The sequence below is a fragment of the Myotis brandtii genome, unplaced genomic scaffold (assembly GCF_000412655.1).
Source record: "Myotis brandtii unplaced genomic scaffold, ASM41265v1 scaffold185, whole genome shotgun sequence".
Classification (NCBI taxonomy): Eukaryota; Metazoa; Chordata; class Mammalia; order Chiroptera; family Vespertilionidae; genus Myotis; species Myotis brandtii.
The window spans coordinates 3,956,575-3,966,937 of NW_005356870.1; the positions used below are offsets into that span (position 1 = coordinate 3,956,575).

Consider the following 10,363-nt stretch of genomic DNA (forward strand, 5'->3'; position numbering starts at 1 on the left):
AGCGCGGTTTCCACCCTCCGGGCGGCTGGGGCTGCCGTGCTCTGCGCGAAACACCTCCACACCCGAACAACTTCTTGGGAGCATTGTCTGAGGCCGGCGGTGTAGGGAGCAAACTTTTGGGTCGGAAGGGGGAATTCGCGGTGAGCCTCGTCCTCGCCCCCAAGTTGTACCTTAGCAGGAGCTGAGCGGACCCTGTGTGTGGAGTTCGGGGAGCCACGGTGTCCCGCCAGCTAAAGGCAGTGATGTAGATGCTCGTCCGCGGACTGTTGTTTGTTGTAAGCTGCCTTTTGGAGACCTCGTGTCTAATGGTGGTTTTCTGCAAAGCCTAAAGGTGTTCTCGGAACGACACGCCGCGGTCCATTTCTCTCCCACCTTTGGGATGTAAGCAGCCCCTTCTCAGCCTGCCGCCCATTCATCGCAGGGCCCTTGGGTGCCGGTGGCACCTCGGAGGCTTAGGCAGCGACCGAAGCCCAAGAGGAGAGTGGAAAGGTTGAGAGAAGCCGAACGATGTTACGGGAAAGAACGTGGAGTCAGGAGATTGTGACTTAATGTTGGCTTCTCTGTGTCCGTGACACGTGGACACGTGAAGTCCCAGAGTGGTGGTGTTTTTTTTTTCAGTGTAACAGGGGCAGGGGGGTGTGCCCTGTGGACCACACATGTAAAACTCGGCCAATAGTGAGGGGTCTTCTAACGGAAGGAGGCAAAGTTGGACGGAGCTTTCGTTGGCGATAGCCAGTAGGCTTTCTGCTCCGGGCCTTTGACTGTGATCGTGTCACACCTTTTACACACGGGACTTTACCAGCGTTTCAGGTGTGGAGTAAGGAGTCATAAAGGCCACCAAAACCAAGGACTGGATCCGGATCGGAGCCTCCTGACTCCCGAATCAAGTGCCCGTTGGGCCACCATGCTGGGAACGGCCTCCGAGCGCCGAGAGAGAAATCCTGGCCTTCCAGAAGCGTGCATTTGAGAACAGGAAAGCATTGAGCACCTCGCTTACCAGCAGTAAATAAATAACATGTGACCCTGTGTTTTAGAGGCTTAACCAGTGACTCAGGTGTGGATCGTGGAGCACTGATTTAGGAGTTAGGCTATTTGGGTTCTGGTCCAAGGACTTGCAGCTGATGTGACCTTAACCATAACTCTTCAGAGTTTACATTTTAAAAGAGTAATTAAAATGGATACCTTTGATCTCATAGGGGTCCTGAGGATCAAATGATATAAGCACTTAGGTCTCCTTCAACTGTAAGGCTTTTTTATTTAAGTTTGTGTTCAAATCATGCTTCAGAGCCTGAGTTAATCACCTGTTTTTACAAGGTGAAATAAACAGATGCTTCCTGTTTTAGGCTTGTCTCCTCGCTCTCTTTTTTTTTTTTTTAAATATATTTTATTGATTTTTTACAGAGAGGAAGGGAGAGGGATAGGGAGTTAGAAATATCGATGAGAGAGAAACATCGATCAGCTGCCTCCTGCACACCTCCTACTGGGGATGTGCCCTCAACAGAGGTACATGCCCTTGACTGGAATCGAACCTGGGACCTTTCAGTCCGAAGGCCGACGCTCTATCCACCGAGCCAAACCGGTTAGGCTGTAGACAGCATTCTTGATGTTGTTTCTAGAGCAGTGTTGTCCAATGGAATTGCAATGTAAGCTTCAAGTGTGAGTCAGACATGTAATTTACAATTTTCTAGTAGCCATGGTTTCTAAAAAATTTAGGGTAAATTAATTTTAATATTTTTCTTAATCCAGTATATCTAAAATATCACATCAGTGTAGAATCAGTCGAAAATATGTCATTAGCAATGTTATAAGTTCTGTTCTTTGTACTAAGTCTTTTCCATCTGAGGTATATTTTACACTTAGAGTATATCTCAACTCTAGCCCCACTCAGTGCTCAATAGGCACATGTGGCCAGCGCCTACCAAATTGGAGAGTGCAGTTCTAGAGTTTTAGAGAACAATTCTATTTCTCTTTACTAATGCTTAGCACAATGCTTGGCACAGTAATAGGCCCTCACTAAAGATTTTTTGAGTGAATGAGTCAGTGAGTACAAATGCTAGGCAACTAGTAACAAGATAATTTTGTTTGGGAAGTAACTCTTGTTGAGACTTACAAATTTAGCATATAGGTTTGAATCTGTATTAAAGTGACTGGAATCTGTATTAAAGGTACTGACTTTTATCTTTGCAGCATTATGGATCCAAGCCTTTTGAGAGAAAGGGAGCTGTTCAAAAAACGAGCTCTTTCCACTCCTGTAGTAGAAAAACGTTCAGTATCTTCTGAGTCATCAACTTCATCATCATCGAAGAAAAAGAAGGCAAAACTAGAACATGGAGGGTCATCAGGCTCTAAACAAAATTCAGGTTAGTAAAATTGACTAGAACTGTTTAGTTTTTATTTTTCAGAAAACCGTTTAGTAATGGCAAGTTCATTTTTCAGTTCAACATTCATATTGATTGTTAGGCACTTTAAGTAGAAAGGATGTAATGATAGAATTTTTTGCTCTTAAGATGTTAAAAGTCTTGTGTTGTAGTTAGAATTTAGGTTATCTTATTTTATTTTTAAAAATATATTTTTATTGATTTCAGAGAGAAAGGGAGAGGGAGAGGGAGATAGAAACATCAATGATGAGAGAGAATCATTGATCAGCTGCCTCCTGCATGCCCCACACAGAGGATTGAGCCTGCAACCTGGGCATATGTCTGGACCGGGAATCGAACCATGATCTCCTGATTCAAGGTTCAATCTCCTGATTCAACCACTGAATCATGCCAGCCAGGCAGCAAAATCCAATTTTAGAACATTTCCATCACCCCCAAAAGATTCCTTGTGCCCATTTGCAGTTGTTCCTTATTTCCACCCCAGCCCACTAATAATCTACTTTCTGTCTCTGTATTTGCCTTTTCTGAATATTTCATATATGTGAAATTGGACAATATGTGGTCCTTAATGTGGGGCTTCTCTTTTACTTAGCATCTGTTAGACTAAAGAACACTAACTTGATCATTTAATAACAACAGTATATTATATTAATTGATTTTCATATGTTAAACCAACCTTGAATTCTTGGAAAAAATCCTTGGTCGTAGTATATAATCTTTTCATTTGTTGTGGAATTCAGTTTGCTGTATTTTGTCCAGAATTCTATCCATGTTGGAGCATGTAATATGACTTCATTCCATTTTATTGCTGAAGAGTATTCCATTATAGGGATATACCACAATTTGTTTATCCATGCACCAGTTAATAGGCTTTTTTTTTTTTAAAATATATTTTATTGATTTTTTTACAGAGAGGAAGAGAGAGAGATAGAGAGCTAGAAACATCGATGAGAGAGAAACATCGATCAGCTGCCTCCTGCACATCTCCCACTGGGGATGTGCCCGCAACCCAGGTACATGCCCTTGACCGGAATCGAACCTGGGACCCCTCAGTCCGCAGGCCGACGCTCTATCCACTCAGCCAAACCGGTTTCAGCAATAGACATTTTTTTTAACTTTAAAAAAAAATACATTTTTATTGGTTTCAGAGAGGAAGGGAGAGGGAGAGAGAGATAGAAACATCAATGATGACAGAGAATCATTGATCGGCTGCCTCCTGCATGCTCCCTACTGGAGATCGAGCCCGCAACCTAGGTGTGTGCCCTTGACCGGAATTGAATCTGGGACCTTTCAGTCTGCAGGCCGACGCTCTATCCACTGAGCCAAACCAGCTAGGGCCAGTTAATAGACATTTATATTCCTTCCACTTTTTGATTGCTATGAATAGTGCTGCTATGAACATTTATGGATAAGTCTTTATGTGGACATCTTTTTATTTTTTCCTTGTAAAGAGACCTAAGAGTAGAATTTCTGGGTCATGTGGTAACTTTATGTTTAACTTTTTAAGGAACTAACAAAATGGTCATGCTATTTTACATTCTCACCATTAATGTATGAAGGTTTCATTCTTTTCTTATTCTTGCCAAGACTTGTTATTCCTGTCTTTCTGATCATATTCATTCTAGTGGATATAAAATGGTATTTTGGTTTTAATATGCAGTTCTCTAATGATTAATGATGTTGGATGTCATCTCATGTGCTTATTTGACCATTCATGTGTCTTCTTTGGTGAAATGTCTGTTCACATTTTTTGCCCACTAGAAAAATATTGGGTTGTTTTCTTACTATGGATTTGTAAGAGTTCTTTATATAATCCAGGTGTAATTTCTCGATCCAATTTCTTATCACTTGTGCTCTTGGTGTCATATCTTTGCCTAACCCAAGGTCATGAAAATTTACTGTTTTCTTCTAAGAGTTTTATAATTGTTTTTTTAAAAAATATATCTTTTATTGATTTCAGAAAGGAAGGGAGAGGGAGAGAGAGATAGAAACATCCGTGATGAGAGAGAATCATTGATCGGCTGTCTCCTGCATGCCCCCTACTGGGGATCAAACCTGTAACCCAGGCATATGCTCTGACCCAGAATTGAACCGTGACCTCCTGGTTCATAGGTTGACTTTCAACCACTGAACCACACTGGCTGGATGAATTGATTACTGTTTGCTATTGTAACCTAGTCCCTCAGACATAGAAGCATTCAGTACTTATTCGTTGAGTGATTAAATAAATTACAGGGTAAGGTAGGGAAAAGTTGATAGTGTACATTATCAAATAATCTAGTTAAAGAACCTATATGCTTTCCATCTGTGGCAAGGACCCAAAATTTATTGTTTATGGAAATGTGGTTTTAACAGTGCTCAGAATAGTTCCTGACTACCAAAGTATTTTGAATACCTAGATTTCACAAGTCCTTTGAAAACTGGATATGTTACTAATGTTAGAAAATATATAAAAAATATTTTGTGGAAAAGCTATTTCAGATCGGCAGTGAGGCTTCTCTAAATTGAAAATGACAGATATTTTTCCCTTTATAAAGCAAATATTTTCTATTTTGTCATAATTTTCAGTAACTTCTTAATAATCTGTTAAGTTAATGTGCCACATTTAAGCTGTTATTTCCAACTTTTTGTTATTTTTAGTAATGCTATTATAAACATCTTTGTATCTTGAGATTTTTTTTTTCTTTTGAACTAATTTCTCAATAAATTTTCAGGAGTGGCATTTCTGCCCTAAAGGCATGGGCAGTAGCAAAAAAGTATTAGGGTAATCCTATATAATAAAAGCCTAATATGTTAAGTGTCTCACCGTTCATTCGACCAGTTGCTATGATGCACACTGACCACCAGGGGAAGACACCCCTTTAGCTTGATGCTGGGGTCCGGCCTATGGAGACTGGGCAAGATGGGCCGGACGTGTCCTGGAGCGCTCCCGTGGTCCCTCACCGGCCCCGATTGTGCACCAGTGGGGTCCCTCGGCCTGGCCTGCGGGGATCAGGCTGAAACTGGCAGTCTGACATCCCCTGAGGGGTCCCAGATTTTGAGAGGGTGCAGGCCAGGCCGAGGGACTGTGCACCGGGCCTCTAGTAAAATATAATACGTGTGTAGTCATTGGAATTTCAAGAAATAAAACTGCTGTTATTTCTTAACAGGTGTTGAGTGATCCTATCTTCACTTTTATTTTGCAGTCTTTTCTACATTGGGTATCTTAGTCCTTGAGAGTGTGAATATGAGAAGCAAACTGAAAGCACAAGCTCAAGAAATGCACTTTAGGGGGTGTACTAGTAAGTCTTAGCTTGAAGATAACCTGACCCTTCTTAGACCTTGTATTTCAACAGTTCATGTTAAAAAAAGAAAAAAGTTTTTATTTATTTTTAGAAAGAGGAAGGAAGAAGGATAGAAAGATAGAAACATCGATAAGAGAGGAACCTCATTCATCACCTGTCTCCTGCACACCCCCTACTGGGGATTGACCTGCAACCCGGGCATGTGCTCTGACCGGGAATTGACAGCAACCTCTTGGTTCCTGGGTTGATGCTCAACCACTGAGCCACACCGGCTGGGCAACAGTTAGTACATTTAATAAAATTTTTATGCAAGTATACTTGTGACCTTTCTGAGTATTTTGAGATTTTTGTTACAGTAATCCTACTTTCAAAATGTATAAGTTGTCTTCAGTAAACTAGAAAATACTGCTTTTTAATAAGTAGGGACTATAAGTGGAAGTATTTTTATTACCAAAATACATGTAGATGTAATACTCTTTTTTTAAAAAAATCTTTATTGAGATTATTATAGACTAGAGGCCCGATGCAGGATATTCGTGCAAGAGTAGGCCTTCCTTTCTCCAGCTGCCAGCACTGGCTTCCCTTCTGCTGCCGGCACCCGGGACCCAGGCTTCCCTCGAAAAGGGAGGCCCCACCAACCCGCTGCAGCCTTCTGGTCAGTGGCCTGGGCCTCCCTCTTTGGGGTGATCATGGAGCTCCCCATTTGATTGCCCCCCTGGCTGGTGGCCTGGGCCTTCCTCTGTGGGGTGATCATGGGGCAGTGGCTGGGCCCCCGACCAATCGCATTGCACTGCCTTGAGTGGCCTGGTGCCAGTGGGTGTCATAGCCTGGTCCTGGATGGTCGTCCAGATGGTCGTTCCGCTGTTCGACCTTAGGTCAATTTGCATATTACGCTTTTATTATATAGGATGTTCCCCCTTTTCCCCCATTGCTCCCCTCTATTTTTTTAATTGATTTTTTGAGAGGAGGAAAGGAGAGGGAGGGAGGGAGGGAAGGAGGGGTGGGGAGAGAAACATTGATCAGTTGAGAGAGAGAGAGAAACATTGATCAGTTGCCTCTTGTATGCACCCTGATCTGGGATCAAACCCCCACAACCTGGGTATGTGCCCTGACCAGGAGTCAAACCCGTGTGACCTTTGTGCACGGGAAGATACTCTAACCAACTGAGCCACACTGGCCATGGCATAGTACTCTATTTTTTAGTCCACATAATTTGTTTAGGTATAAGTTGCTTTGGCATCATTAGCCTTGCTTATATTTTCCAGTTCCCCTTTTGCTGCTTAATATTGAATTCTAGGAATCTTTTATCTAGTTTTTAAAGTGTCATTTAAAAGAGATTGGTAAGTTATTCACATTTATGAAGTTTTACTGTATGTTTAATGAAAGGGATACACACACACATATTTAACTTGTCTTTTCCTTCTAGTTCAGCGGTTCTCAACCTGTGTGTCATGACCCCTTTGGTGGTCGAACAACCCTTTCACAGGGGTCGCCTAAGACCATCCTACATGTCAGATATTTACATTACGATTCATGTAACAGTAGCAACATTACAGTTATGAAGTAGCAACGAAAATAATTTTATGGTTGGGTCACAACATGAACTGTTTTTAAAGGGCCAGAAGGTTGAGAACCACTGTTCTAGTAGAAATTTCTTAATCATTCAAAGTCAGTCAATTTTATAATAACAGTTGGTCTCAGAAAATTTTTTTCTCCAAAGTTGAAGGCTGTTTTCAGAGATTTTGCTCATCTTATGTAGAGTGCTAGACCACTTCAGTTTCACGTTTTCTGATGTTGTCCATCATGCTTCTAAGAGGGTTAGGTTCACTTTTCAAGTCTTTCACCGTTTTGTTTTTTACACAGCAGCAACAGTCAAGCACTTCATAAAGGAAAGCCAGCACCACTAAAGATACCACTGTAAATATAAATAAAAGCAGAATGACAAAGCAGGCAGTGTTCCAGTTATCATGGAAAGGGTAAATTTTTTGAACTTGAAAACCAAGGTACTGATAAACAGATGTAGTGGTTTCATTCCATAGGCTGGAGCTCAGGGAGGCCATTCTTAGGATTCCACTTCTTGTATTGTTCTTTTGAATCTATATAAAGGTAGAAAATGAATATATGTAACCAGACTCTACAGATTTAGCAATCCAAATCTCAGTGCTAAGATTTGTTAATAAATTTATATAGGCAATCTGAGTTTTCCTTATCTGCCAGAATTAATGCCTAAATGGTATTAATTCAATAAGTAACTTTAAAAACACATTTAATGGTGTTCATTTTTTCTTTTCTCAAAAAAATGTTTTTATTGATTTTAGAGAGAGGAGAAGGAGAGAGGGATAGAAACATCAATTATGAGAGAGAATCATTGATAGGTTGCCTCCTGCACATCCCCTAATGGGGATCTAGCCTGAAACCCGGGAATGTGTCTTGATCGGCAATCAAACTGTGACCTCCTAGTTCAACACTCAACCACTGAGCCACAGTGGCCTGGCTAATTTTTTCTGTATCTATGCCAATGTAGTCTGTAAACCATACTATATATTTCTGTGTATGTTATTTGTTAAGTATGTATGTTTAATATTCATACACTGAAAAATTAACTGGGAAGGGAAAAAAGGCAGCTGCATTGGTTTAAAGTTTGACTAAAGAAGTGGTCAGGAACTCTTTGTGTTTTAAGGTTATATTCTTCAAAATGCCCTTGTGGATCCTCTCACCTTCTTAGTTCTGTGTATTTTCGGCTCCTATTTCCACTCCTTTAAACTTCGAGGACAGGGACCTGAAATAGGGAATAGTGGTTGAGTGAAAAATAGTAGAGAAAGAAAAGTTAAGTTGCCTATGAAGAAATTAAAATCTTAGTTTTTTTTGTGTCTAAATGTTTCATGTGCCTAAATGACCTATAGATATATTTTAAAAAACAGGCAAATTCAATGCCCCAAAGTTATCATTTATTGAATTATTCCATTTCACAAAATTAGCTAGTGAGTTAAAGTTTCAGTATTCTTGCATTAACTTTTTTTGCTCTTGTTGACCTGAGACTTGTTGCCCTGATTTGAGAGTGTTAAAGATTAAAAAGTGACTTAAAACCTAAAGCCATCTATCTATCTATATATATAAAAGGCTAAGGAACTGTCTGACCGGTTGCGCTATGATGCGCAATGACCACCAGGGGGCAGACGCTCAATGCAGGAGGTCCTGAGCTGTGGTGACTTGGCAGCGGCGGTTCTCGGGTGATGCACCCCGGAACCAGAGAGGAGGGAGCCCGATTCTGGGGTGCATCACCCGAGAACTGCCCTCTAGCAATCCAGGACCCTTTGGGGGATGTCAGAGAGCCAGTTTTGGCCTGATCCCCGCAGGCCAGGCCGAAGGACCCCACCATCTGGAGGGACCTTGCTCACTCCACAGATGCTCTTCAAGCCGCAGCGCCGCCTCAGGTGCGGCTGGCCGAGAAGGGGCTGGCAGAGAAGAGACCTTGGGAGGTTTGCTCCAGGGCATGTACGGCCCATCTCTCCCAGTCCTCCGTTGGCCACTTTCTAATTAATTTCCTTTCAATCTGCATGAATCCATGCACCGGGGCACTAGTAACAATATAATTCCTTTAGATTTCTTTGTTTCCTTTATAGATATAATTTTAAAACTTTGGGCTTGATAAATTGATATCTTCTAAGGTTCTTATTTTCTTAAGTCAGATTTGCTTGACAAATCCCTTCACCTCTCTGGACTTGGTTCCTTCCTTCTTTCATGTGTTTTGAAGGTTAAGTTGATGATCTGAGGCCAAAAGTAAAGGCTTCAATTTATTTTTCTTTTTGGATTTAAGAATTCTTCAGGTTTTTTTTTTTTTGTAAAATATATTTTATTGACTTCAGAGAGGGAGGGAGAGAGTGAGAGAGAAACATCAATGATGAGAGAGAACTATTGATCCGGCTGCCTCTGTATGCCCCACACCAGGGATCAAGCCCTCAATCTGGGCATGTGTTCTGACTGGGAGTCGAACTGTGATCTCCTGAGCCACGCTGTCTGGGCAAGAATTCTTCAGTTTTATGGTGCTTGGGACCCTTTATCTTGAAATGAAGGATAACAGACTAATGTACCGTAATTGAACCAATTGCTTCTATTAGTTCTGGGACATACAAAAATACGTTGTCTGTAACCCAGTATGTGTTACATTACATCATTTTCAAACTATATCTGGAGATTAAGCCTTTCAAAGTTACCCTCTTCTGGCTTTTGAATTTTTTTCTTCTGAGCATTTTTAAAAAATATGTTTATTGATTTGAGAGAGAGAAACATCAAAGTGAGAGAGAAACATCGATTGGTTGCCTTCCACATGCACCCCAACTGGGGATCAAACCCAAAACCTGGGTATGTGCCCTGACCAGGAATCGAACCAGTGACCTTTAGGTGCATGGGAAAATGCTCAATCAACAAAGCCACATCAGCCAGGGCCAGAGCATGTTCTTATAGAGCAGTGATGGCGAACCTTTTGAGCTCAGTGTGTCAGCATTTTGAAAAACCCTAACTTAACTCTGGTGCCGTGACACATATAGAAATTTTTTGATATTTGCAACCATAGTAAAACAAAAATTTATATTTTTGATATTTATTTTATATATTTAAATGCCATTTAACAAAGAAAAATCAACCAAAAAAATGAGTTCGCGTGTCACCTCTGACACGCATGTCATAGGTTCGCCATCACTG

The 10,363-nt window shown here is 41.1% G+C and overlaps 2 protein-coding genes across 12 annotated transcripts in view; one reads left to right on the top strand and one right to left on the bottom strand.

Moving 5' to 3' along the window:
• The window catches only part of GTF2E2 (general transcription factor IIE, polypeptide 2, beta 34kDa), a 94,835-nt gene that overhangs the window by 316 nt on the left and 84,156 nt on the right, over positions 1–10,363 (top strand). For 8 of the 10 annotated variants that reach the window (XM_014537877.1, XR_001361654.1, XM_014537881.1 and 5 more), the window contains one exon: positions 2,188–2,360. In XM_014537877.1, the coding sequence (XP_014393363.1) occupies positions 2,192–2,360 (169 nt within the window). In that variant the 5' untranslated portion in view covers positions 2,188–2,191. Of the gene's footprint in view, positions 1–120; positions 141–583; positions 603–2,187; positions 2,361–10,363 lie in introns of those variants that run through there. The other 2 variants (XM_014537876.1, XM_014537875.1) reach the window with 2 other exon arrangements.
• SMIM18 (small integral membrane protein 18) overlaps positions 7,241–10,363 on the bottom strand; it is a 10,297-nt gene continuing 7,174 nt past the window's right edge. Inside the window, exons 2-3 of one of the 2 annotated variants that reach the window (XM_005864048.2) lie at positions 8,380–8,441; positions 7,241–7,758 (exon numbers count right to left, since the gene is read on the bottom strand). In XM_005864048.2, coding sequence (XP_005864110.1) covers positions 7,426–7,722 — 297 coding nt within the window. In that variant the 5' untranslated portion in view covers positions 7,723–7,758; positions 8,380–8,441 and the 3' untranslated portion in view covers positions 7,241–7,425. Of the gene's footprint in view, positions 7,759–8,379; positions 8,461–10,363 lie in introns of those variants that run through there. The other variant, XM_014537884.1, reaches the window with a different exon arrangement.